The sequence below is a fragment of the Antrostomus carolinensis genome, unplaced genomic scaffold (genome assembly GCF_000700745.2).
Source record: "Antrostomus carolinensis isolate BGI_N321 unplaced genomic scaffold, ASM70074v2 scaffold38411, whole genome shotgun sequence".
Classification (NCBI taxonomy): domain Eukaryota; kingdom Metazoa; phylum Chordata; class Aves; order Caprimulgiformes; family Caprimulgidae; genus Antrostomus; species Antrostomus carolinensis.
In genome coordinates this window covers 1-26,798 of record NW_010294231.1, presented here as the reverse complement: position 1 = coordinate 26,798, position 26,798 = coordinate 1, and the positions used below count along the sequence as shown (strand labels likewise).

Sequence of the window (26,798 nt, the reverse complement as noted above, 5' to 3'; positions counted from 1 at the left end):
CTACTTCTACTGCTGAGCTCCTGTACAGTAGTGCTCAATTTACCTAGCCTAAGGTTTCCATGCTTGCTTACTAGTTCCACATTTTCTCTGTGAGCTACTGGGACAGGACAGGAAGAAATGCTGAATTCTTCCCAGTGCTACACACACAAATGTGAGCTACCCTTTGAATAAATGAAATGAAACTGGAGGTGGAACCTGGCTATTGGAGATTGGACTTCCAATTTTTTCATATTACTCTTTCTGGGATGTAGTTTTCCATTTACAAGATGGGGTTATTAACAATATCTCAGGTGTACCTTGAAAATCTCAGATCTCTGAGATACTGTAATGGTGAACATTTAAAAGCCCATGAAAACGTGCATGTTTCTGTCATCAAAGCAAAGCTGAGAAAAGGTGAGGTAAATGAGGCATGTAACTGGCTGGCTAGGTCAGTGTTCTCCCCTCTGTTTCACAGAGGTAGAGGTCTCAGGGGAGGAATACTGTCTGATCAGATAACCAAAGTAATGCATGTGCTCAAGGAAGTTGATATGTGCTTGTACAGGCAGACCTAAAGGATGGAATTCCTAACTTCTGAGAGGATTTGTGTATTTAGCAGTGTGTTTTGAAATGAGGCTTTTGGGGGGTGAGGAAGATGCATATAATCCTGTAACTTAACAACTGTGGATAAAAGTGTTGGCATGTCACCAAAGGCTAGCAGCGCAAAGTAAAAATGCAACACCTTGCTGCTACCACTTCCAAAAGCCTTGCGAGGTGCTCCTTAGTAAAAATAGTAATTAAAATCAAACTTAGTTAATAAAAAGGCTTGTGAGCTCATTATGATGGGGTGGCACTGATGAAGAGGAGGGAATAGAAGGGCTGGAGAGCTACAAGCTGTCAGCTCCTGCCATTCCTTTAGCTCTGTCTACACCATCGATTTCAGCTGCTGAGGCACGCGGCTGAAAAAAGAGCTATGTCAACAGGAGACGGTGGTGCAGCTATAATTATGCTACCAGAACTGTTGTTACCATGTTTGTTTGCTTTATGAGGAGAGCTGGACTATACCAACATCGGTGTCTTCTAATGTAGATCAGACCTAAGGTCAAGTAAGTGTGTACCTGCACCTTGATCCTGCCAAGATTTACTTGACGACTAATTCACATGATTTCATCTACTTGCACATGTAACACGATGGCACAAGTGTAAGTGGTACCAATGTCTCTGTATTGACATAGCTCAGGTTCTAACAGTGCTAATAATATTATTGTCTACTGCTATTTCATAGTAATTTGTTACATTTCATGTTTCCTCAATTTCTGAGCAATGTTTTAATATTTAGTATTCATATTATTTTGGGGCAAGAAATTCAAGTCTCATAGTGTAAATCCTAAGGTTGAGATTGAATACTAAATATGAAGTGATTATATATGGTCAGAAGGGATGCCTTCTGACACAGGAATGGCCTTTTACAGCTTAACATCCTGGACGAAATAGAGTTCATTAACTAGTATAGAAATTTCATTTGGAAAAAGCCTCTTGCATATTTTTTATTGAGATTTCCCTACTATTTTTTAACACCTATACTTGAAATGTATTAAGGTCCGCTGAGTAGTGCCAGTGGCCCTTGAGTTAGCATATACTGATCACAGAACTTCATATGGTATCACTCAGTTCTTGCAAGATCTGTGCATCAGAGAAATGACAGCCCTTTTAGAGGAGACAACATTCCCTTGTGTGATCTTGTGTGATACAACCTTTTTTTGTCTTTCTAGGAGTCTGACCTGACGTTTCGTTTGGCTAGTGGCCTTGTGATTTGGCAGCCTATGTGGGAACACAGGCAGCCTGAAGTTTCTGCCTTCAACGCCCTTGTAAAACCGATCAGGAACATCGTTACAGGTCCGTGACTTTGCTGTGGTAATGTAGCTCCTGAGAGCTGGGAAGTCTTTCCTTTATTTCCTGATGCTGCCTTACATTCTGTAGCCATTTTATTTGAAGGAATATGTTAATCCTGCAGGAACCAGTCAAATCTTTGAGAGTAGTTTAAGGTTGTTTCTCCTCAGAGACAACGAACATAATTAAATAGGAGATAAGAGAGAAATCACAAATAGGAAATGAGGAACTCTTCAGCAGAGTAATTATTTCCTGCCAGCCTCATCTCTCAGTTTCACTGTATCTTCCTTAGTGGCTGAGGGCAAAGGCAGTATCTAGCAGCAGCCTGACACGGGTGGGGAAGGCTTTCCCAGACTGGCACTGGACAAAAGTTAACAGTGGAGAGCACACAGTTGGCAGTGTAGGTTCTTCTCCTATCTAAAATTTTAATTCTACCACGTTATGAAATTAAACAAAGTAGTTTCAAGAGGCTCTAAAGAAAGCTTAGGTTGTGAATTTGCTTCACAACTGGAAGGGGTTGCTCCTCCTTTGTACTCCAGCCTTAATGAGAGTGGAGTTGGGTGCTTAGGCTTCCAGGCCTTTGTGTCTGGCCTAGTTCTAAAAAACCTTTTTTACTTTCATAATTTTAGACAGTAGTTTTCCATGATTCCTACAAGGTAGTGAATTTAAGTGTGCTGGGTATATCACTGTAGCATCGCTTGCTTGTTCTCAGAAGGTCAGAACTGTAATTTTCACAGTAGTGAAAGTGTAGTTCGCTAAAACAGATATTTCTGATGACAAGTCATTTTGGATGTCATATTTTATTCTGAAGGCTTTGTAGGCTTCTGGGACAGTCCAGAATTGAAAAGATTGAAGCTTTTCAAATGATTTAAAAGCATCTTTGACATCTAGCTCTTATTCCCCCTGCTTCAACTTCTGGAATTAAAAAAAAAAAGGATTTCAGCCCTGGAAATAGCAAAATAAATTAGTCCTAAGTTTTCTTTGACTGCTGGAGTTTCTTCCATAGATCTGGAGTGTGGTCAGAAAATCCCTAAATAATAAGTTTAGGAGTAAAGTCTGAAATGAAAATACTCTGTTATGTTTTGAAAATCTTTTCAGCAGAATGGAAATAGATATTAGAATGAGGTTCTTTATATCAAGGAAGTTTCTGCTATCTGACCGTTTTTTTTTTTCAAATTGAGATAAAGTTAAATTTCTTATATTTTCCTTCAAACAACAAATTAAAGAATTCTACTGAAAAAGCTTTGCAGTGTTTTGTTTGGAGTCAGTCAGATACTAAGTCACATCAGAATAGCTTGCCATGTGACAGAATTTCAAGAATTGTCATCCTAGTCTTTGTGATGCCTTTCTACAGTATCACTGATCAAAGTTACTGCATGACATGCCTATGTTTCTTGTGGTGAAGGCATTTGTCAAATTGGAAATCACAATACATTCTGAGAGGTGTAACCTAGAAAAGGAGCTGAATATACATGAAAAAAGGAGGAGGAAGAGCTCCAGAATAGAAGGCACTAGTATGCCTAGGAAAACATAGTTTACCAAATGGATTTAGGATAAAATTTATATTCAAATTTAATTTTAAAGAAATAGAGATTCTCAGTAGACAATGTTGTTGACAACACAATTGAAAAAAATTGTGCAAAAATTAAAACAGTCCTTTTTTCTTTTTGGCTGTGGCTAATGCCTAGGAAGTCTGCAGCAGAGAGATGTTGCTTTGGTTTCTTTTTGTTTTCTGGATTATCTTTTCAGTGGTACATTTTAATGTTAGAGGTGATTCCTGGAATGTCCTCCTTTGACTTCTTTTCTCAGCTAAGAGAAGTTCTCCCACCAACAATCAGAGCCTGACTTGTGAATCCCCTAATCTAGACAGTGGACATACCGAGGTAAGTTCTGTGCTAAGGTTAGAAAAGCTTGAATAAGGAACTGAGGGAGGGGGGAAATTAATATTGAAACAGCACTTGCAGTTACCACCCTTAAAGTATTCTGTCTCCAGAAATTATAGTTCTTCACAGTTCTTCTGAAGGCTCCCAAGCTTGTCTGCAGTGGAACCAAAGGATATTGAATATAGTTGTTAAGACCAACTTGGCCTTATCCTGTCTTACAGGATGGAAGCCTGATCTCATGTATTTTTGGGGCAAGAGCACTGTTTTACTCTTTGCCTGTACAATGCCTCATACTGAGAAGCCCTGGGCTTGATCAGTTTCTCTGTGGTATTGCCCTGGTATCATGGTATAAGGAATAGTCATGTCTAAGCACAAATTGCAGTAAGAAAACTGACATGGGAGAGATAAATATGTTTATGCACCTATTTCCTTTCATTGAAACTATCCAAAGGGACTACAGGTGGTCTGTGAGACAGCCCAACCAGATTCTGTACCTCCAAAGGCCACTGTTTCAGCCTGTCATCGTGGAAATTCCTTGGATGGAAGCGTATCCTCCCAAACCTCTCAGGAGAGAGGTACTGCGTATCCCAGGTACAAACCCCTTCAGCAGAAAGTCAGGCTGGGGTGATGATGACTCAATGATGGGGGTGACAGAAGCCCTTTCTTTGTCTTGAATCTGCTGTTGTCTGTACACACCAAGGGTGCTGAATGTTTGTCTCAAACTCTTAATTCAACAAATCTGTTCCTTGGTGATGAACAAAGTGGTAACACTTGATATTCAATACCACTTTCATTGGAGAAATTTCTAGCTGGCCTGTTGGGACAGTTTGTTTGGTCTTTTCTAATATGTTGGTTTCTTATAATTAAAGACACTAATAAATAACTTGCAGGTTCAACCCTCCTTAGCTAGATTCAGCCTCAGGCAGCTGGTAGCTTTTCCAGTTTCCTTCTGATCAAATTTTCTTTGCCTTTAGCAAAGGATTTTTGCAAGCCTCTCTCCATTGCCTTCATTATGCCTCTCTGCATCCTGCTGCTTAGCTTGCTTTAGATTACTGGCCCAAAGGAACAGACTAACCGAGAAGTACAACCAGGCAAACACCCTCCCAGCTTACCCTGCGGAGCTCAGGGCATGATTTTCCAGTGTGGCACTGATAAATCAACTTCTTTTAATCTAGATTTGGGCAGATAAAGATAGAACCAAATTTTCAGTAGTGCTGGACACTCAGTAGTGCCATGAAGTAAATGAAGCTGCTGAGTGTTTCCAGGGGGTGGGGAAGGAGGGAAGCCTGTCTTTATTTTTAGGTCTCTGTGGATTTAGGAGTGTCACTGAAATCCTTCTGTAAATTTTAGTCCTGTTGCTTATCTCTTTTGGGAAATATCATATCCAAAACACTGCAATGTTTTAAGAAATTGCTTCATTACAGAGACTGAAGAAATGTGGGACAGTGTGGTTTCTGGATATAATCTAGGGGAATGGCTCTGCTCTCTCAAAAAGGGGTCTGATGTACCCTTTCACTGGTGGAAAGGACAAAGCTATGCTCTAGAGTTCTGATCCCATCAGGAGGCTTCCCTCAGGATTTTGTATTAAGCCTGCTGTCAGTTCTGGGTCTTTATTTAATTGTATTAATGTGAGCCAGTAAAACTGAAGTTGGGGATAGAACTACCTTTCTATGTGTTAACACTACTGCTCAGAGAGTGCACAGCCATAAAAAAATAAGCAGCCTTTTAAGAAGACAGCATCAGGTGATCAATTTGTCAAGCTGGGTCTGCTGGTTGCTATGGGGATGAAGCTTCAGACAGGCTTTGAAGAGAGCATCATTATGTCTCCTCATTTGCAGGACTCATTGATCAGTTAAAACTGTACAGGGAGCTTTGGTTGCCAAGCGACAGACAACTGGGGAACAAATGTTGTTTACTCCCTCTCCTTACCAACAGCCGCAGTATTCCTTTGTCCTTGTTGAAGGAAGGCTGCCTTTCTGCTCCCCCTGCAGTCACAGGCAACCAAGAGCTGATTATATGAACACTAGGTTCCCTTCTAAATGAAGCACAGAGTTTAATTTCTGGTTCCTCAGACACTCCTTGAGCAAATGGCTTGTTCCTCTGATCCTGGCTGATTATCCCTGCTCCACTCAGTGAAATTCTCCATTTACAGGTGATACACTTTAACACTGGAGCAAATAAAGCCACAGCCAGCACAAACCCTTAATCCAGCTGCTGTCTTGAGCACACTGCCTGGGAAACAGACTTTGCAGGAATGACTTTAGTGACAAATATTGCATAAGGAGAACATGCCTTGCTCCAGGCTGTGTTGTGCCTTGGGTTTGCCTGTGCCACATACAGGGGAGCATGAAAAACTGTTTACAGACTCAGACACTGGTCTGTGTCCTGCAGAGTGACCAGGGGGCAATGCATCATCCTTTACATTTGCTACTGAGGTGATGGGCTCCATTTAACTTGCTGGGATGCTTTGAGTATCCCAGGTTCCCTGGTGGTTTTTTACAGACTGCATCTATGTGATACAACCTTGACTGTGACAAAAGCAGCCTTCACATCAGGTTTATGGGGAAAACTTTATAGCATATTTCCATTTATCACTATTTTCTCCTTACTAATTCAGTTGTTCAGATTTTTCTAACAGTTCATTTTAAAGTGGTCAAACTTGTAGCATTTTTGCCTTGAATACAGCACTAGGGGAGAAGCTTTGAATCTACAGATTGCATATAGTGACATACGCTGATGCAGACGGGCTGGTCTGCAGTCACCAAGTGCCTTCAGCATTGGCCTGTGGGGCTGGCAGCAAACCAGTTCCTGCAGGTTTGAGTCTAGCTGCACACATTGCTCCAAGCCCAGCCTTGCCACCTGCCCCCCATTTCCAAGCGTGTAATATGGAGCAGGGTTCACGTGATTCCAAGGGGAGTCAAGGTTCACTGCACACTTCTTTCTCCTTTGCCAGTTATATATTTCCTTGGATGCATAGGGCAGCTTTGTGGCACTGGGCAGCAATCCAGCAAAGCCCTTTCAGCGTGCATTTCACTTTAAACACTTAGAGCTTCCAGTATTGCCACTTGTTCTCTAATGCTTTGCTGGACTGCGGCCTTGGACGCCTCTGTTGAGAATATGGTGATACCAGGTGGGGCCCTGTGAGGTGGGGGGTGTTCTGCCAACGCTGTTTGCATGTTGTTTAGCAAAATTGATAATATAAGTGATTTTAAAAAAATATATATATATATTTGATGATCTTGTGATGATTCCCAAATGCCTAAGAATACAATCCATGTAAGTGCTGTTGATTTTTACAGAATACAAAAATCACACAAGTACTCGGTTCACAGAGGTGTATTTCTAAGACACTGAGGGGAAACATTCAAATTGTGTACTTTTGGAGGCAAAAAAAAAAAATAGACATCTTCAGAGTTCTTGCCCCACCCTCAGCATTTCACATCTTCTTTTGCCATGTGATTCTCATTCCTCTGACTCCCTTTCACTGCTTCTTTTCTGACAGATTGTCTCTTAACAGCTAGTGACTCTATAGGGAGTAGATCAGGCCAGTTGTACTCTGCTGGGAGAGAAGTGGTGTAAAAAAAACAAATAATAAAAAGTTGGGGAATTTTATTGCAATAAGATTGGCTCTGAAAACCAATCTTTGATCCCTTTGAAATCTGAAATCTCTGGAGCCTCATTTCTGAGGCTTACTACAGACATCTTGCTTTTGTGTGCACCAAGTTCTACAGTTCTTAAGAAATTCCATTCTAAAAACCAACAGGAAATTATACCACCTGAAAGGCAGGAAAATCATAATGAAGGCTAAAAATTAACCTTTTCTCTAACAGACCTTGTCAAAGAGTGTCCATAACAGTAACTTTTTATTGTGCAAGAAACAATTTAATTGGCTTGAAGGGTTAACTAACTTAGCTGCCCTGCCTGCTGCTTCTCAAGTAAGGGCTGATGTGTACAAATGTCAACCATTCCTGGATATCTGTTACTGGTATCTGAACAGCAGATGCTCAAGGGTTGTCTGTTTCCAGCTGAACAAATTACTCAGTTAGTGCAGGTGCTGGAGGCTTATCAGACCACAGTTTAAGAAAGCAACCCTATCCCAGAAAACACTTAACAAAGCGTGTGATTGAGTCCTCTGGGGAGCTGAAAGCTAAATATCCACTTACGCATTTTCAGTAATGCTTTCCTCAGTCAGGGCCTTAGTCCTGAAGGGTTAGTGTCAAATGTCCCTGCAGGCTCAAGCAGGCACAGCTTTGTACCCATCCTGGCGGTTTCTACAGATGGCAGGAGAATGAGAATGGCTTACAGCTTTTGTTGAGTGGCTAAATTTTAGGTCTTTTAGTAGAGCTCTTGGGTCTTTTGGGGTGGACCAGCATGTATGCTAGGATTGAACTGGTTTCCAGCTATCAAAGAAAACTTTGTAGTATCAAGAGTGACACCTGTTAAGAACAGTTGGAACATACAAACCTGACTGATCATCGAGTGACTCTTTATTCAGAGAGCTGAGTATCTAAGAAGGGCTAAGGAGCCTGACGACTAATATTTCTACTCCTGCTTTTTGGAACAGGGTGTCCCTGGTGATCCCACCGTGCCAGAAGTCTCGCTATGCCACATACTTCGATGTGGCAGTGCTGCGCTGCCTGCTGCAGCCACATTGGTCTGAGGAGGGCACACAGTGGTCACTAATGTACTACCTGCAGAGGCTGAGGCATATGCTACAGGAAAAGCCGGAGAAACCCCCTGAGCCAGAGATCACCCCTTTACCAAGACCTCGCAGCAGCTCCATGGTGGCTGCTGCACCCTCTCTGGTGAATACCCACAAAACTCAGGTAAGCAGTTGCCATCAATAAGGAAATAGCAGCTGTGGTGGTGATGCTGGGACCATGGCTGGACAACTAGTGAAAAGCACAGCTTTGGTGTTGGTTAAACTGTGCAGAGGTCAGATATGTGATCGATTCAGAAAGAGACCCTGAAAACTATGAGAGTTCTGGAGGCAGAATCTGATGCAGAGAGAGCTGCTGACTACTGAAAGCTTGAGGGTTGATTTGGAATAATTAATCTAGGGTGAACTGTGAGAACAACATTATCTTTTAATGTGAGAATATACTAATGTAGTTGTTGGAAGAAATCAGACTGCCTTTGCGTTACGGTGTAATGCTCTGGACTCGCTGAGCTTCTTTGGTGTAACCCCTCAAAAGAGAGAATTGCACTTGGTACAGCACTGCACACTCCAGGCAAACATGTCAGTTAAAATATTGCAAACAGTGTCAGGGAGCAAAAGCCCTCCATGTTGTTACCTCTTCTCCTGCTGTTGTTTTGTAACTGTTACCTTTATATTTGCCAACAAAACCTCAGTAGACAAACTGTCCTAATAGGTGTCAGGACTTGCTCCCTACGTTGCTGGAAAAGGAACCCCAGACTCCTGACCTTGGTGCAGTAAAGATCTTTGTGTTAGAGCCTACATGTTTGTTCTTTTGGGTAGCTCACTGTTGTTCCAGAGATAAAAAGGGGATGCTGCTGCAGTTTCAGTTAATCTCCTTGTTGATGTGTGCTACTTTTAGGTTGTGCACTCTTTTTTTTTTTGTCATGTGGGCTTTTAACAGCAAATTCGGATTTACTAAGTTGATGGAACTGCCTAAGAAAATTTAATAAGGATTCTATTTTTGCAATCCAATTTTAGGACACACCTCAAATAAAAGGCTCTATCTTCTGTCAGCGTTTCTGTCAAATGTCTTTTTTGAGTCAGAATACTCTGAATTTTTTGTGGTTTCTTTCTTAAAATCATTGCTTTCAGTACCATAGAGCTCTGTCAGTTTTTGACCTGTCATTTTATAGGAGAAGGTGAAATATCTTTTCTCCTGTACAGCCCAGATGCTCATAATCCGGAAGACAAGCGTAAACAACGTAAATAGTAGTACTGTTGTTTTTAAATCTCAGGATTTTATAGCCATTCTTATGACTTTTATGAGGGCTGGTTTGTGGCTTTAAGAGCTCAACAGCAGCAGTAGTATTGTTTAAACTGTATTATACTTTAGTGTCATTTCTATAAAATGTTGCCTGTTTCATCCCTGTAAAGCTTGAGGTATCTCCCTAAAGGCCAGGTGATAGGAGTAACTATTCAATCTTAATCTACCTTTGCATGGGGATTTTATAGGATTGCTGTGCATGCACAGAAAATCCTCCTTAATATCACCTCCTGGAGGTGAATTGGAAGATGCTGCTGTTGATGTGGATCACTGTTTCCATGCTGATACTGTCCCTTTGCCTTTGCTCATAACTGCTCATAACTGCTTGAGTCCAGCGCAGAGCCACGAAGATGATGAAGGGAGTGGAGCATCTCCCTGGTGAGGAAAGGCTGAGGGAGCTGGGGCTCTTTAGCTTGGAGAAGAGGAGACTGAGGGGAGACCTAATTAATGTTTACAAATATGTTAAGGGCAAATGTCATGAGGATGGAGCCAGGCTCTTCTCAGTGATGCCCAATGACAGGACAAGGGGCAATGGGTGTCAGCTGGAACACAGGAGGTTCCCCTTAAACTTCAGAAGAAACTTCTTTACGGTGAGGGTGACAGAGCCCTGGGACAGGCTGGCCAGGGAGGGTGTGCAGTCTCCTTCTCTGGAGACATTCAAGACCCTCCTGGACACCTTCCTGTGTGATCTCATTTAGGTTCCTGCTCTGGCAGGGGGATTGGACTGGATGATCTTTCGAGGTCCCTTCCAATCCCCAACATTCTGTGATTCTGTGATAACAACCCAGTTATTTTGCACATTAACAAGTTGAGCTACTAGTGCAACAGGGAGTGCAGTCAGTGGTTCTCAGCACAGTGGCACCATGAATGGGGTTGTTCTCCATAGGCACTGTTTGCACTAGTATTGTGCTAGTTCTTGTCTATACAGCGAAATGCTTCTCTCCTTTCACACACTTGGCTATTTCTTGGTTTTCCAGGCTGTTTCTCTTCCGGAAGATTCCTTTGATCAGTTGCTCTTCACTAACGTTTTTCTGTTAAATCCATTTGGCAATTCCACTGAGTACTTTCTAGCTGTTAACGTGAGGACTCTGTCCAGGGCATTCTTCCCTCCAGGGCTAGATTTGATTGCTTTTGGTAACCTCTGTGTCACTCTTCTGTATTTTTACTGTACTTGATCAAATTGGAATCTTGTTTAAAAAGGTTTCCAATTTGTTACGCAGAACAGCTGTGACGGAGGAGGTGAAACGGTCTTCCATGCAGCAGGAGTTTCAGCTTGTGCCCCACTTCTTTACAACTGAGGACTGAAATCTTTGCAATGCACAGAGACACCTGGGCTCTGTTTCATCACAGCCAACTGTAGAGATTAACTGCTGTTCTTAAATTCGGAGTCTCATCACTCAAGGTTCTCTGCTAGTCAGAGGAGTGAATGCTATCTCCAGATGGCTAGGATTTGTCATTTCTTTCTGTCAACACAAGGGGTTGTATGCTGAGACTTCACCAGCTCATCCGACACAGGGATATGCTTAAAGCCTGCTTTTTCAGTCTAGATCTTAAACTCCTAATGCAATGTCATCATTTCAGGTTGATCAATAAGTTCTCAAAAATACTGACATTGTGCTTCAGTGGGATAGATTTAAAGTGGTAGGCAGAAACTGATCAAAAACAAAAACAGCTGCCTGCAAATCACACCAGGGACCAATAGATTTTTCTGGTAAATCCACATTCTTTCTATTGTTCTGCAGTTTATCAGGGTAACTTCCTGCATCTCCCTAAGCCTCAGCAAAACTCTCACACTTCTTGTTGGTTTCTATGTGCCTGAAATCACATTTTTAATATAAGCTTGGGCTAAAGGAGTTGGGATCAAGAGAACATGAAAAACATCCTCCATGTATTGCCTAGTAAACTGAACAGCAAAGTAGAAAAAGATTAAGTGCAGCATGCCAGCACTCTTTGTTGCATAGCAAAAAGGGTTACTGGATGTGGTGTGAATAAAATTAATACTAGCTTCCTCTAGAAAGTAACTTTAATCTAAACATATTTCAGACCTGGCAACATGTGATAAAGGAACCTGCATTGCACCTGTATGCAGTGAATTCAGTGTAAGGACAGGTCTAGGAAATGGAACCTTCAGAGGCTCACAAACGTCTACAGGCTTGCACTAACATTGCAGGGGCAAAGAGACAAAGTTTAAATTAAGCATAAGACCTGTGCAGCTGTAGTGCTCGCTGCAATGCTAATGGAAAGCCTGGAGTCTCAAGTGTGATATCTCGAGAGAAGTACTAATGAGCTGGTAGCCATGCAGTCATAAAGAAGGAATGCAATAGAAAACAGAAACAACAAAATATAGAGTAGCAGCCCCAAAATTATTTTGCTTTCTTATTCATTTTGTGCGTATCATAGTTGCCACATAGCCTACTGCACAGAATAGCCATGTTTTTAATCAGTCTTCAACAGGAGTGCTAGCTTGATTCATTAAAGTACATCATATACCACACTGGACATGTAAGGTGATTCTGTAATTTGGTTTTCTGGTGTTGTTTTCTTGATACCTACCCTAAGCTGATTGCAGAACTGGGACCGTGTCTTTCTGTGTGTTTGTATGGCTGGTTATCACAGTGGGCCCTGATCCTCGCTGTCCTTTTGGTGACTGTAAACCACCTGATGAAACACTGGTTTAGTAACTAATGGACAAAGATAATTCATCTGAAATAAATCCACACAGTGTTTTCCAGCTAGGAGGGGCCAGAGCGCTGTGAAAGCTCTGAGAGCACCTAGGGTTGAATCCTGGTTTGCTGTCTGTTGAGTTTAACATATGACTCCTCCCCTGATTCTTTAGTCATGTACACAAAGTGGTTTAAAAACATACTTTGACTGAATGTGACCAAAAACAGCTGTGAGGAGGAATCTTTCTGTTGTATGTCTCCTTCATTCTTGTGTTGATAAAATTAATAGAAAGGATTGAAGGGTAGTCTTTGATTGATCTGAAAAGTCTCTGAAGAATGTGTGGTCCCTAGTAGCCCAGTACTGTGGCAAACACCGTACCTGGTGCTTAAGACTTCAGCTGCAAAGATGGCTACCAGCTTCTGCTGAACCTTCATATGCATAAAACTTCATACTTGGGTGTTTCAGAGCTTGCTAGCTCTGCAGTACACTGTCTGGCTAGCCAGAATGTAAACCCTATAGCATAGGAGTTGCTTCATCTATCATTGCCATATGACTATCTCTGGATTGAAGCAAAAAGGTATTTTAGCATGACCCAGTCGTTTAGCACGAGCTTTCTGATGGGGGAGTGAGGATAAAGAGCATCTCCATTGGAAACAAGCTGATATTTAGGCAGAAGAAAATTATCCTGAGGGAATTTAGCCAGGTCAGCTGCACAACAATCTCCTGAAAAGTGGCATCAGATCTTTAATGAGAACAGATGGCCAGGAGCAGAGCTTATGCCACCTTTTGTAGCAAAGCCTTTCTTTACAGTAGGCAGCTGTAGTGCGTGTGGCTCGGTGCAGAAGGGGAGTAGAGTGCCCTCTTCTGAACTGCCAGTAAATCAGTCTCAGGGTTTTCACTGTCGTGAGACATTCTGTGCTGTAGCTATAGTGGCTGTCACAAATACGAACTATGACGAGGACAGATCTTGGAGCAGTGCTATGACAAGTGAAGGATGCTTACTGATGTGGAAATCTTAGATTTCTTTAGTGAGTAAATACCATTTTTACAAATCTAGTCTTTTGAGGGGACAGTGCTGCTTATTGCAGCTCAGTTTTAAAATGCATGTTTAAGCATATGTTTTTAAGAGCATATTCTCTTAGATCTTAAATCAAACACTTCAAAAAGGGTAGCCATTGTGATTGCTCATAAATGTAAACCAAGGCTTCAAGAAGATCGTCAGCTACCCAGCGTCATACCTGGGATCAGAATCAGAGCAGAGCAGGAGTCTCCCATACCACTAGGCCACGCTGACAGCAATGCCTGAGGCTTTCTGTGGCAGCACAACGTGCTGTACTCTTTTTCTGCAGTGACAGAAACATTGGACAAGGTCAATAATTCTGGGAGTTGCTAAATTTTGTTTGTTTGTTCATTTGTTTTTCTTTAAATGTGCCAATAGTGTTATGTGCAATGAGCTGAAGGTCCTTCTCCTCTGTGGTGCTCCTATGACAGCTCTTGGAAGTAGCTCTTTTTTTTTAAAGCTGGTTATCCTCTATTTCTCCTTGTGCTTATTGTCTTCTTTTGGGAGCTGCAGGATCTTACAATGAAATGTAATGAGGAAGAAAAATCACTAAGCGCAGAGGCATTTTCTAAGGTTTCACTGACCAACTTGCGTAGACCAGCAGTTCCAGATCTCTCCACAGACCTGGGAATGAACATCTTCAAAAAGGTGAGTGGGAGAAAATTGTACTTTAATTTACCTATGATTCAGCACGTCAGTGTCCTGCTAAGTAGCAGATGAAGGTCTGCTTGGACTGTATATTAATACCAGATGTGAGACTGACACCTCTTTTCATTGGAAGTGATTCTGTGTGTTACTGCATAGGTTTTTATATGCACATTCCAAACATAATACTAAAATCTTTATACAAATAACTATCCTGTTGAAACTGCATGAGGGGAGGGTACTCAGACAGTGCTGATTTTTAAGTGCTGGTGCTCACTGTAGTTCCATCTAATTCGGTGAGTTTTTCTGATGTTTTTACCTCATAAAGCTCTGAGTTTGCAGCCATCCAAGATACTTAGCAGAGTTTTGTGGATTCTACAAATATAGCTCATGGTCTGAGAATGTAATAAAATTATACAAGGGCATCCATCCCAGCCTAGGGCAAGAGTGAGTTTCTTTAAATATTCATGTGGTCTCAGGGTGCAGATAGCTGTTATCAGGGTAAACAACCAAGATAAAAATCTCAGAGTGGAAGGTTACACTTGGGCCACATATCTGTGTTCTCTTTTCCCCTCAAATGGTAGTTTGCCATGCTTCAAAGCCTCTACCTGCTCTTGTATTTGCTCCTCTTCCTCCTGCAGTTTAAGAGCCGCAAAGAGGACAGGGAGCGTGAGCGCAAGGGATCAATTCCTTTCCACCATACTGGGAAGAAGCGGCAGCGAAGGATAGGGGTGCCGTTCCTCCTCCATGAGGATCATTTGGATGTCTCGCCCACTCGCAGCACTTTCTCTTTCGGCAGTTTCTCTGGAATCGGAGAGGACCGGCGTGGTATTGAGAGAGGAGGATGGCAAACCACCATATTAGGTGAGGTATTGTTGTCTCTGCCTCAGGTTCTGTGTCATTCCTGTCCTGAACATTCAGAGAACAACAGAGGCACTTTATTTCTTTACCCATCCTATTGCTACCTTATGTCCTTGGCTCTGTTTGCAGCATTACACACCTGTTTGCCGAAGTGGCAACTGTGCTGACAGCAGACCTTCAATGACTTATGCTTTAGTTCACTTTTTCTCTGAAAACTACCATCTTTACTGGGATAATAGCTACTGTAGCAACCTGTAGTCATGTCTGTAGCACTTCAATACACTTTTCCTGATGGTAACAAGCATTGCTCAACTGCAGCTTAAAATAGATTCAAGGAATGGTTGCCTTCTCTTCTTTTAAAGAGAAATCTCTGGAGAGGCAGCAATAGGATCATTAGGAATATGGAAAAAAATATTCACAGTCTTTCTCAAGTGGCTACAAAATAAATAGGGTATTGTCTCAGTGAGGCTTACACTGTCTTGATATTGCAAAGATGCAGTGTTTGAATCTAAATACTGGCTCCTTCAAGCTTCCAACTTCACTGAACAGTGTCTAGGCATTGTTTCTGTTTCACAAACTTACTCCTAATATAATAGATTTGCAGCCTGGCACCCTTTCTTGGAGATGATTGGCAGCAAAATGACTGCCTAAGGCCATGCCAGAGCCTTCTTATTTTCACCGACTTAGATGGCATCATTTGGTGGGCTCTCCATTGTAAACATGTGCCTCTTTGGGATGCAGGACAATCAGCATAGCCAAGTGAATTCTGAAAGATTCACATGTGGTTTGTCAATGGTTAATACACAAACACCTACAGGTTTGAGTATCCAAATCCTCTTTCCCACGTCTTTAGTAACTCAAGGTGTGTGTTAAATTTTGACCTCAGGGGCTCCAGATTCTTGTCCTGGGTTACCCTACAGTTCTTTCATTCTGATATCTCAGTGAAATGACATATTTCAGATCCAGTGGTCAACAGATCCTTTGCTTTAGTGCTTCCCATACTAATACGTGTATTTCTTTTAGACAAAGGGAGAAGAAACCAAATTCCTGTAACTTGCCCCAAAGGGTGGAGTCTCTCAGTGCTGACCATTCTTGTTTTCCTAAACCTACTGGGTGGTGGCAGTGAGGGTGACAGCTAAATCCATATGTGCTGAACAGAAGAGCCTTTCAGAGAGTTTGTACGTTCTGTCTTTATGTTAACGAACTCCTGTGAGATACCCTGCTGTAATGTTCAGTTCTGCTTCACAGGGTCCCAGAAGGCCTTGACTTTTATTGACTCCAATCCTTCAGTTTCTAACCTCTGTCTCTTGCCTCCAAGTACCCCTTGGATGAGTAAACTAAATCTCTATTTCTTGTCTTAACCCCAGGAAAGTTTACCAGACGAGGGAGCTCTGACACAGCAACGGAGATGGAGAGCCTGAGCGCCAGGCATTCACACTCTCATCACACGCTGGTCTCTGATCTGCCAGACCACTCAAACAGCCATGGGGAGAACACAGTCAAAGAAGGTAAATTTAACACATCAGGAAAGAAACGTTTCACTGAAATATCAACTCCAAGAAGCTGAGGAAGTGTTACTGTTTCCATGTATGAGTATGTGACTAAATTTTTTTTACTTTTTTTTTTGCCAGGATTTCTTGATTTATTTTTGTTCTATGTAGAAAAAAGTTCCAAACCTTTCGTGTTTATTTGGTGCAGTTTGTCAAAAAAATTGGCAGGCATCAGAAGGGAGAAAGCAGGGTTTGGGATTTTTTTGCCTTACCACAACACAGGACAGAAGTTTGGGCAGAAACTTGAGATTACTAACTTCAGTGGTTTTGTGGAGAATCTGGTGGTATTTAATGCCCCTTTGCTGTCCCCAGCTTCTGGACTGTGCTCAGGATCATGTTTTTTTCTTAATTCCTCTGGTTCCAAATAAAAGCCAGGCTTTTAAATTTTCTTGAAATCTCCCTGGGCCCCATCTGGCTTGGAGCCCTCTGCAGAAATAGCAATGTCAATGTGACCATGACAGGAGAGCCTCTGGTGGGATGAAGTCTGATCCAGAAGGAAGAGTCTTTCTATTGGCAGAGCAACACCACCTTTGTCAAACAACGTTAGCCAAGGAGAGGAAAGTGCTCTTCTGTCAGCAGAGCTGTCTGCACCAGAGCACTTTGCTGGCACTGCTCCTACTGCCTAAACACAGTGAGTTTGTTTTCTCCCTTGTGCGCAGTGCTACTGGCAAAACCTGGTCATAGAGACTGGGCCTCACTTGTGCCAAGTGCAGCCTTAAACTTTGATGAGGGAACGGGGTATCACACCCCCCATGGAGCAGGGCACAGTCTGTCTCTGCACAAGCTGTCGGGCAGCACACCTAGGAGGCTACAGATGCACTCACATGGGATGTGCTGTAGCCTTGGAGCTCTCGAAGTTCCATACTCTTTTAGCACAGCAAATCAAATAGCCTGAGAGAGGATGGATTTGTGTCAGCTCTAATCCAGCGTGGGCACTTCTCCTTCATCTCTGCTCTGTGTGTCCTGAGCAAATCTCTTCTGGATCAGTTCTGCAGAGTCTGTTTTCCCGACTTGCATTCATTCTATAGGACATTAATCCTACTCACTACACCAGCTTCCTAGCCCTGTTTTATAAAAGGTAGCCATATGCAATGCTTATTTTTCTAGTTGTACCTCAGGTACAATTATGCAGCAACTATATGAATAATTGGACAAATCATACTGTTTCTAGTGGTAGTCTCTGACTTTGAATGAACTGTTCTGTAGTTAGAGAGTAAGTACAAATTCATGATTTCCCAACTATTGTCTGCTTTCCTTGGAAAGGAGACATTTGCTAATAAACTCGTTTCTTCTGGCGGACACACTGAAAAGCAGAGATGAAAAATCAGTTATGTCCTAGGTAGCTGCTCAAGAGGAATCAGGGGCACATGCTGCAGGAAAGCATGGATGTAAAGAAAGAGTCTTTAGCCCTCCTTCCTTCCCCGCCTCTGTGAGTCGCATCCAGTTCAAGGTGCTGCTATTGTCCTTGGAACATTTCCCCTAATAAATAGTGCTGGTTCAGTGCTGGCAGTGTTGAACAGGCTATGAGGAAATGTTGTGGCCACTCTGGCAAGTTGTTATTTGCATAATATAACCAGTCCATCACAGAGTCAGTGCCTGAAGTTTCTTACTAGATGTAAGTTGTTTTGTTCATTAGGACACATGAAATAGTCTTAGGTTGAGGTTCTTTGTTATTCCGTAGCCCTGTTACTCTACTGCTTGGGAGAAGGTGGTCCAATCAACACTGTGGAACACACAGGGTCTTTCTACACTTACAAAGTGTATAAACCTACTTATAAAGCATTAAATGCGGGAAATTACTAACATTGTGGCCTAGAGTTCAGCATAAGTTGTAAAACCATGGTGAATGCCTGATAAATTTGGTCTGTGTAGCCAAAATGTTGTCACTACCTAAGCTAACATGAAGTTAAGCTGGGTTGTCATGAGATCCCTTCTCTGAGTACTGTGAATTTAGACACCACATTGTCTTTCTCATCAGTCAACTTTGCATTTTGGAGATGGTTTAGACTGTCACAGGTACTGTTAGGAACACAGTGCTTCATTTTTTTTCAACTGTTGTGATGAAATGTTTCAAACTGGTGTGACTTAGAAAGTTGTTCCAAATTGATGCTGCTGCTACCCTACCTTCACTCCTGCATCCAGCTGCAGATTCCTCCCTCTTTTTTTTCTTTCCCTTGCAGAGGAAGTGTTGTTTTTAAGACCAGGCACTGGACCAATACAGGGAGCAAAGCTAGCCAAAATCTAGTCCCTATTTTGGATTAGATTTAGGCTGGCCGAGCTCCCTGAGCTACATAACTGCTCAGTTGACCAAGATCAACTTAAGCTACTACGGAACTATACTGCTAGAGCAAGCTTGGGGTTGTTCTAGTTTACACTGGCTTAAAGGAAGAAATGAAACTATGCTTTCATCCCTGTCCCCATGATAGGAATTAGGAACCTGTCTTGTCCTCCAGCATTAAGAGCTGCTCCCTTCTTGTAAACAGGACAGCTTTGGTTTGCCATTTCGTAACTCTAGAGATGGAAATTTACAGGTAGCCATTTTCCTCCCTACAGTGCGGTCCCAGATCTCCACCATCACTGTGGCCACCTTCAACACTACCCTGGCCTCATTCAATGTGGGCTATGCTGATTTCTTCAGTGAGCACATGAGGAAGATTTGCAACCAGGTGCCTATCCCTGAGATGCCCCATGAGCCGCTCGCATGTGCCAACCTCCCACGGAGCCTGACAGACTCCTGCATCAATTACAGTTGCTTGGAGGATACGGATCACATTGATGGAACCAACAACTTTGTCCACAAGAACGGCATGCTGGATCTCTCGGTAATTGGCAAGGAATGAGGAAAGCCAGGTCCCTCTTCTGTCAATATAGCTGTACCATTGAGATCAGGGTTTTGATGGGCTTTTCCTCCACCTCTTTATATGACTTCTCTCAGCAGTCCATAAAGGTCAGTCAGATACACTTGTGCATATCATAAAGTCTCCTCTGAGATTCTACAACTCCTATTACTCCTTGCAAGGATCGCATGTGCATGTGGAATGCACACATCAAATCTTAACTGATATTATTTAGTGGCTGTGTTCCTGGGGCATGCACCAAGTTCCCTATAAAGTAGCATAAAACTGAATAGCACCTTTCTTCTACTGGCACCTTAAAACTCACCTTTTCTGCATTCCCCTTAATGACTTGACAGCTCCTGGTGCACTGAAGCAGTGTTCTCAGGCTCACGTATGTCATCTCATGGTTTCCTTTTCTGCCTGACTGTGCCCAGCCTGTGGTTTCTTTCCTTACACCTAGATTGTAGGCTCTTGGGGTTGAGGGTTGTGCATACTTCATTCTGAGTTTGTACTGTGCCTGCTATAATGAGTCTCTGGTCTATGACTAGAATTTCCAGGCACTAAATAGTACTAGGAGAGAAAATAAGTCTGACTTTAAATATGATGTTTGAATCTCCCAGGTGGTCCTGAAGGCTGTTTACTTGGTCCTGAACCACGACATCAGTTCCCGTATTTGCGATGTGGCACTGAACATTGTGGAGTGCTTACTTCAGCTTGGCGTGGTGCCCTGTGTAGAGAAGGTTCGGAGGAAGAGTGAGAACAAAGAAAATGAGGCCCCTGAAAAGAGACCCAGTGAAGGATCCTTCCAGCTCAAAGGGGCTGCTTCTGCTGGTTCAGCTTGTGGATTTGGGCCTCCCCCAGTTAATGGAGCTGGAGATGGAGGAGAAGAAGGAGGTGGTGGAAGTGGTGGAAGAGGTGGAGGTGGAAGTGATGGAGGTGGTGGAGGAGGAGGAGGACCATATGAGAAGAATGACAAAAAACAAGAGAAGGTTTGTCTTGCTTCCCTTTATACAATTCCTGGATGTAGTGTAAGATGTGTTAAGATTGAGTATGCATGTGTATGCAACTGCCCTTCTGTTTTGCTGCCTTTTTTTTTGTGCCATAATCACAAATTAATATGTTTTGCTCTGGTGCTTACTTGGGGTTCCACGAAGAAACACAATTGGGAATTCAAGCACTGTAACTACTCCAGCAAAGCAGCTGCCAAAATCAGAGTTTGTGAGCCATGCATGGACATTTTCAATATCTTGTTAAAGTGCCTGAAACCCTCAATCACAACAATTTTTTTTTTCAGGTTTATTATTCATAGCTTATAATGAAAAACAAAATCTAATAAACAAGCACAGTTTGTGTTCTTTGATGGCCAGAAATCATAAATTTTTCAGTGTTTCTATGGGAATCAGCCAAGAGATGGTATGGCTAACCTCCAGGGTTGCAATTCATAGCAGTGTAATACCTAAGGCATTTTTAAAAGATGCTTGTTTTTCTGCTCAAACAAGCCAACTCTCTGTTTTTGAGGCAGAATTTTTAGAAGTAAGTGCTGAATGGTATTCATAGCAGCATCTAGAGGACTTTGCATTATAGGATGCCTATTTGAGGGGACCTGAAAAGGAGAGGGCTGGTCCTGAAACTTGAAAAATAATTGGAATAAACATTTCAAGAGTAACAACTCAGTAATGGAGTATCTGAGAGGAGAAATGGATAGCTATTTGTTCAAAGTAAAATGGTAACAAAAGGCCAGTGGTTGTATCAGGGTTTCACACCATCTTTCCCTCTTGACTCAGGATGAAGGCCCATCTGTCAGCACCCATAGGCTGGCACTCACAATGCTGATCAAAATTGTGAAGTCCCTGGGTTGTGCCTATGGTTGTGGAGAAGGACACCGAGGGCTCTCTGGAGATCGCCTGAGACACCAGGTATTCCGGGAGAATGTAAGAGAACTAAAGCTCATTAAAGTGTCCCCCTTGTACTTCTGACATCAGCTGCTGAGATTGCTGTCTGCCCCCTCTGTAGCTTTCTCTGTATTGGCAATGAATGTGTTGCTCTTTGCCCCAGCTCACAGACGGCGTTGCAGCCCAACTGTAGCAGATTTTCAGCTATTGTGTCACCTTCCAGCCCCTGGGGCTTGCTGAGAGCACACCCGAGTCTCAGGGTGCTTCTGAGCACCCCAGTGGATGGGTTGTCTGGGAAGGGACAAGTACGTGGGATCAAATTCCCTGTGTGAGCTGGTGTAAGTTATTTTTCACACTGACAGTACCCCAACAGAGTACGCTGTTTACAAGAGGTGCAGCTATCTGGGGTTGCATATCTGAATCCAGAAGTCTAAGGTGTAGTTGTGTCTATCTTTCCTAATGGTGATTATGACTGGTTGCTGCTGGGCTGCTCCATCAGCTGCCGATGATTGGAGTGCACTGTGCTTGCTGGCATGTTAGTGTGCTGCAAGGAAGTAGAAGACTCATGCCCTGTTGAAGGCCAGGGTGGATGGTCACTGTTGATTCCTTACATTTTTGGTTCTGCCTGGGTTGAAGCAGTGGAAAATGCCCAGAATGTAGCCCAGATATCTGACTTCATCCTGAAGAGTTTGACTCCCTGAGATCTATGAAATGCCCTGTCAAATGGGAGCCTTTCAAAGGCTTTCTCCAGCACGTGCCTCCTCCTCACCTCCTGTGCTCGCAGCAGGGAGCATTTTTGATTACTGTAATGAGAATTTACACTGTGCCCATCCATGGTGTGGGTGGGAGCCAGGTGCTTCTCCATGGCTTTGGCTAGCCTGAGCCATGCCAACAGAGCTATAATTTGGTTCTGAGATCTGAGCTAGATAGCTCAGAGGTGGATTGGCTGCCTCGGTACCATGCAGCATTCTTCTGTTAGTTAGACTCCTGGGTACTGAGGAGACTGCAGCAGTGACGTTAGTTCTGGACACAATGGATGGGGTAAGAGAGTCCTGGTGATAACAGTAGAAAGGTTCTTCACAGAGCACTGGTTGAACATACACCATAATCATCAAAATGTCAGTTAGGCTTTTATGTTATGCTGGAGCTAAGCCAGCAAAACATTGAACATAAAAGAGTAAGTCTCTTGGAGCCAAGGTTCTTATCAGACTCATTGAATTGAGGTCTTTATGGGAAGAAATTTTCCTACACGTCTAAGTCTGCTGCATCTTCTGTGCATTTGTCTGGCCAAACTGCTTTGCATGCACCATTTGTGTTGACTGCATGGACAATCACATGTCTGAGTTTACTGGAAAGTTAAACACCCTATTGTAGGTAGCGGGAGAGTTCATGTTTCTGGTAGAACTGATATTTCAGATTCTCTAACTTCAGCTTGCATGGGATCCCAGTAGGATGGATACTTTTGTGATAAGAAGTTGACAATTAATAGCTTTCAAATCAAAAGCTAATGTTTTGCATTATATAAATTGATCACTGGGTAAAGGTGCATCAGATGGGTTGGGTCTGAGCCAGAGGCTGAAAATCAGATGTCTGAGGCTAAGAACCCATTTCACCAAGGCAATAAGCCCTGACTGAGGTGGTGCATTCCTACTTCATCCATATTCAGTGAGATTTTACCTTTGGATTGGGGAGAGGAGGAGGAGCCTTGTGGCATGGCTGGCAGTGACTTCACCACCACCTCCAAACAGCGGCACCTGTACTGGTGCCTCTTTGGTGCCTTCAGCACTGCCTCCTTGTGCTAAACCTCTTGTTTGCTTCAGAGGCAAACCTGTCTTCTGTTACAGCACCCGAACTTTCTGGCTCCCAGGGGAGGCTACTTTAGGCAGCTCAGAGTGGTACTGGCTAAGCAAGAGCAAAAAATACCCTGTGCCTGTCAGCAAAACTCGAACACCTACTGTGATGTGATGTGATTTGATGGATATCATTGCAGGCTCAGAACTGCCTCACAAAGCTGTACAAACTGGATAAGATGCAGTTCCGGCAGACCATGAGGGATTATGTGAACAGGGATTCTCTCAATAATGTAGTGGATTTCCTGCATGCTTTACTGGGATTCTGCATGGAGCCAGTCACTGACAGTAAGTATAGCTGGCATCAGAAACTTGCATGTGGATATTTCTCAACTCTACCATCAGAAAGAAGCCACACCTTTTCCTTTAAAAAAGAAAAAAATGTGAATTACTATCCACAGAATATACAGACTATATCCTCCGATGGTGTGGGTCAGGGGACCCTTCTGATTTGACCATCCAGTGATCTCACTTAGTGATCTTGCATCACCTAGTGCACCTGAAATTGAAGGCCTCTCTTTTGATTCATTCTACCTGTTGTTCTTGGCTCTTCAGATAAAACATTTTCATTCAGCTATGCCTCAGGCAGGAAGGTTTCTGCTTCATGGCATGACCAGGCGCCAGCTGGAATGGCCAGTTTAATTCAGAGTTTATTCTGAATGGAGATACAATTGAGCATTAAAACCCTCTGTGGTGCCTCAGGTGAGGCACTAAATAGCAAGAACAGATTGAGTAAACAAGAACATGAGCACACAGATGCACATGCCTGCAGATACAAGTGTGTGTGCTTGTGTCTATGTATATGTATATATTTTTTTTTTTAAGTTAGGAAAATTATTCCATGTACTATTAGAATGACCAAACATTTATGCTTGGTCCCTGCATTCAACAATAGATTATTCACAGAGTAGGAATAGCTATTTTGAAGCACTCAGAGAGTCTGACTAGTCTATTAGCCTACCTCTGATCTCAGGCATTTCAGAGAAAGCATCAAAAAATATTGTATAGCAGACTTTTGTAAAGAAGATGCCCATAGGAAGTTTCCCCAAGTATTCATCAATTATTGACTGCCTCATGCTTTGAAGCATGGCAGCTCATGCAGCTTTTGAAAGTTTTTTCTCTCGCCTAATGTAACTGGAATGTTTCTTGCTCTTCATATTCTAAATGTATAATTCTTTTTTTACTCTTTCTGAGAGCTTGGTCTTCTTGTGCACCTTGCAAGAACAGCATTCCTGTAGTTCAGAAGATTTTCTTTTCAGAAGTCTTGTCACTTTTCGGCTTAATCAAACATTTCTTGTCCTTTAGAACAGTAAATAGAAGAGCTGGAGGTATTGTTCAAATTTTATCCTTTATTCTGTATGTGTCTAAATAAGAGGTGTGGATAAAAGGAAGCCAGAGTGGTCCTGATCTTTTCAATATTTTTTCATACTATAACTATTTCTAGGAAGATTTAACCCTTCTCATTTATTTTACCCTTCCCTTCCCTTCTACTTTATTTTTGTGGGGTGGGATTGTGAGAAATGAGCATAAGGTAATAGGCAGGGACTTGCCCTTGTCTCATGTATCTGAATCCCTTTACATGTGCCTTTAAGCCATTTTTTGTAAACCATTGCCTAACAAGGGGGACTTGCTTGTGCTTCAATTTCACAGACAAGGCTGGATTTGGGAATAACTTCACCACAGTGGACAAGTCTACAGCCCAGAGTGTAGAAGGCATTATTGTGAGTGCCATGTTCAAGTCATTGATCACTCGCTGTGCTTCCACCACACATGAGCTGCACAGCCCAGAAAACCTGGTAAGCACTTGATTTCATGTTAACAAAGTTACTTTTTCACTTGGGTGTCACCAGTGAAGAATTAATTCAGTTTAATAAAATCCCATGAGCGTAGCAAGCTGTGCAGTCACAGCTGAAACATGATATAAATGTGATGCCCTCCTTTCATGCCTGCCTTGGAACCTGGGCGCTTAGCAAGAGTGAGAGTTGTGCACTCTGAATTGCACTTTCCTCTTCATTAAAGCAGCTTCTGTGGGGTTTTTTCCTAAAGGGATTAGTAGCAAAGTCTGGAGCAAGGGGTTAATGATCAGGACCATAGCCAGCATAAGTCAACTTTCAGCAAAGTTAAAGCCAGTTTACTTGGTTAAGGATGTAGCCCAGCTGTGGCAGAGCATATGAGTTACTGAACAGTTATTTGGCAGGTCTTCCCAAGGTTTAGACAAATATTAAATTTACCAAACACCTGGAGGAAAGTGAGGTGCTGCTGGTTGCTGCCTGTGTGCTATCTCCCCAGAACAGCCAATAGAATGGATGAGATGAGCTCTCTTCTTCCACATTGGTGCAGAATCTACCAGCTGATCTCAAACCACCTCTTTTATTATCAGAAATTAGGATTTTTCATGGAAGCAACCAAGAAGCACTCTTGTGCTCCATCTTTATGGTAGAGCTATAGAGGCACTGAAGTCCAGCTAAAGGGACAGTAATCCTCTGTGAGGGCGTGGGAGAGGGAGAAGGAAAACACAGTAGCATCTTAAACGAGCAGAGTAGTCTGCCTGTGTCCAACTTCTTTTGTCCTTACAGATATTCCTCTTTTGTAATGTTTCTTAGCAGAGACTAAGGGGTGGGATGCAGAAAAACATGCACCATTGCTGAACCCGGATTAGGATCACCAAGTGTAGGTTTTCCTTATAAATTGTATGTCTTTCTGGACTCTATTTTAGTCAGTGTTTAAGGTGAAACTTATCATTAAGCACATTAAGTGTGTCTATATGGACAACATAGTACGCAGAGTATATAGGAGGATTTCTTGTTGTTGCATCACTCTTTCAAGTCAATCTTGTGTTCAGCATCTTATGAAAAAGAACCTTAATCAATATAGAAATCCAATTATTTGTTTAGAGGGTTTTTTTTGGTTGAAAGCTGGCTGTGCAGTTCCTAGATGGGAATTTTCAGAATAAGCCAAGATCTTTCAGGAAAGTTCACAGATTAAAAATCAGGTCCTGTATATCTGTTCCCTCCATCCCCTTACCCTCAGATATAGAGATGATTTGTCACATCATAGGTCTGTATGAATGTTCAGAACTAAAAAGAGCCTTGAACGTAGGAGTAGGTTGGGGAATGAGTGAGCCATTTCTCTCTCTTCCCATGATGTAAAACTCTAAAATAATCAAGAAAAATCCCAAGATATCCATTGGTTTTGAAACAAAACATGCAATATTTTGCACTCTACTTTCCGCCTCACTCCTTTGTTTAGTTTTTTCATGCCTTTTAAGATTATGGGCTAGATAAATGGCTGTGGTTTATCTCGATTTCAGCAAAGCATTTGATACCGTCTCCCACAGCATCCTCACAGCTAAACTGAGGAAGTGTGGTCTGGATGATCAGGTAGTAAGTAGAGGTGGATTGTGAATTGGTTGAAAGGAAGAAGTCAGAGAGTTGTGGTCAATGGGGCAGAGTCTAGTTGGAGGCCCATGTCTAGTGGAGTCCCTGAAGGGTCGGTACTGGAACCAGTACTGTTCAATATATTCATCAATGACCTGGATGAGGGAACAGAGTGCACTATCAGCAAGTTTGCTGATGATACAAAGCTGGGAGGAGTGACTGACATGCCAGAAGGCTGGGCTGCCATTCAGAGAGACCTGGACAGGCTGGAGAGTTGGGCAAGGAGAAATTTAATGAAATTCAAGGGCAAGTGTAGAAGCTTACATCTGGGAAAGAACAACCCCATGTAC

At 42.6% G+C, this 26,798-nt stretch overlaps 1 protein-coding gene across 1 annotated transcript in view; it reads left to right on the top strand.

The window, feature by feature from the left end:
• Positions 1–24,867, top strand: part of LOC104532372 (protein unc-80 homolog) — a gene marked incomplete at both ends in the record, with an annotated part of 35,051 nt that extends 10,184 nt beyond the window's left edge. Inside the window, 13 exons of the mRNA XM_029087364.1 lie at positions 1,749–1,872; positions 3,676–3,749; positions 4,201–4,340; positions 8,314–8,575; positions 13,950–14,084; positions 14,723–14,945; positions 16,310–16,450; positions 19,046–19,314; positions 19,950–20,102; positions 20,191–20,352; positions 21,114–21,260; positions 23,212–23,359; positions 24,722–24,867. Coding sequence (XP_028943197.1) covers positions 1,749–1,872; positions 3,676–3,749; positions 4,201–4,340; positions 8,314–8,575; positions 13,950–14,084; positions 14,723–14,945; positions 16,310–16,450; positions 19,046–19,314; positions 19,950–20,102; positions 20,191–20,352; positions 21,114–21,260; positions 23,212–23,359; positions 24,722–24,867 — 2,124 coding nt within the window. The remainder of the gene's footprint in view (positions 1–1,748; positions 1,873–3,675; positions 3,750–4,200; positions 4,341–8,313; positions 8,576–13,949; positions 14,085–14,722; positions 14,946–16,309; positions 16,451–19,045; positions 19,315–19,949; positions 20,103–20,190; positions 20,353–21,113; positions 21,261–23,211; positions 23,360–24,721) is intronic.
• Positions 24,868–26,798: the final 1,931 nt, after the last annotated feature.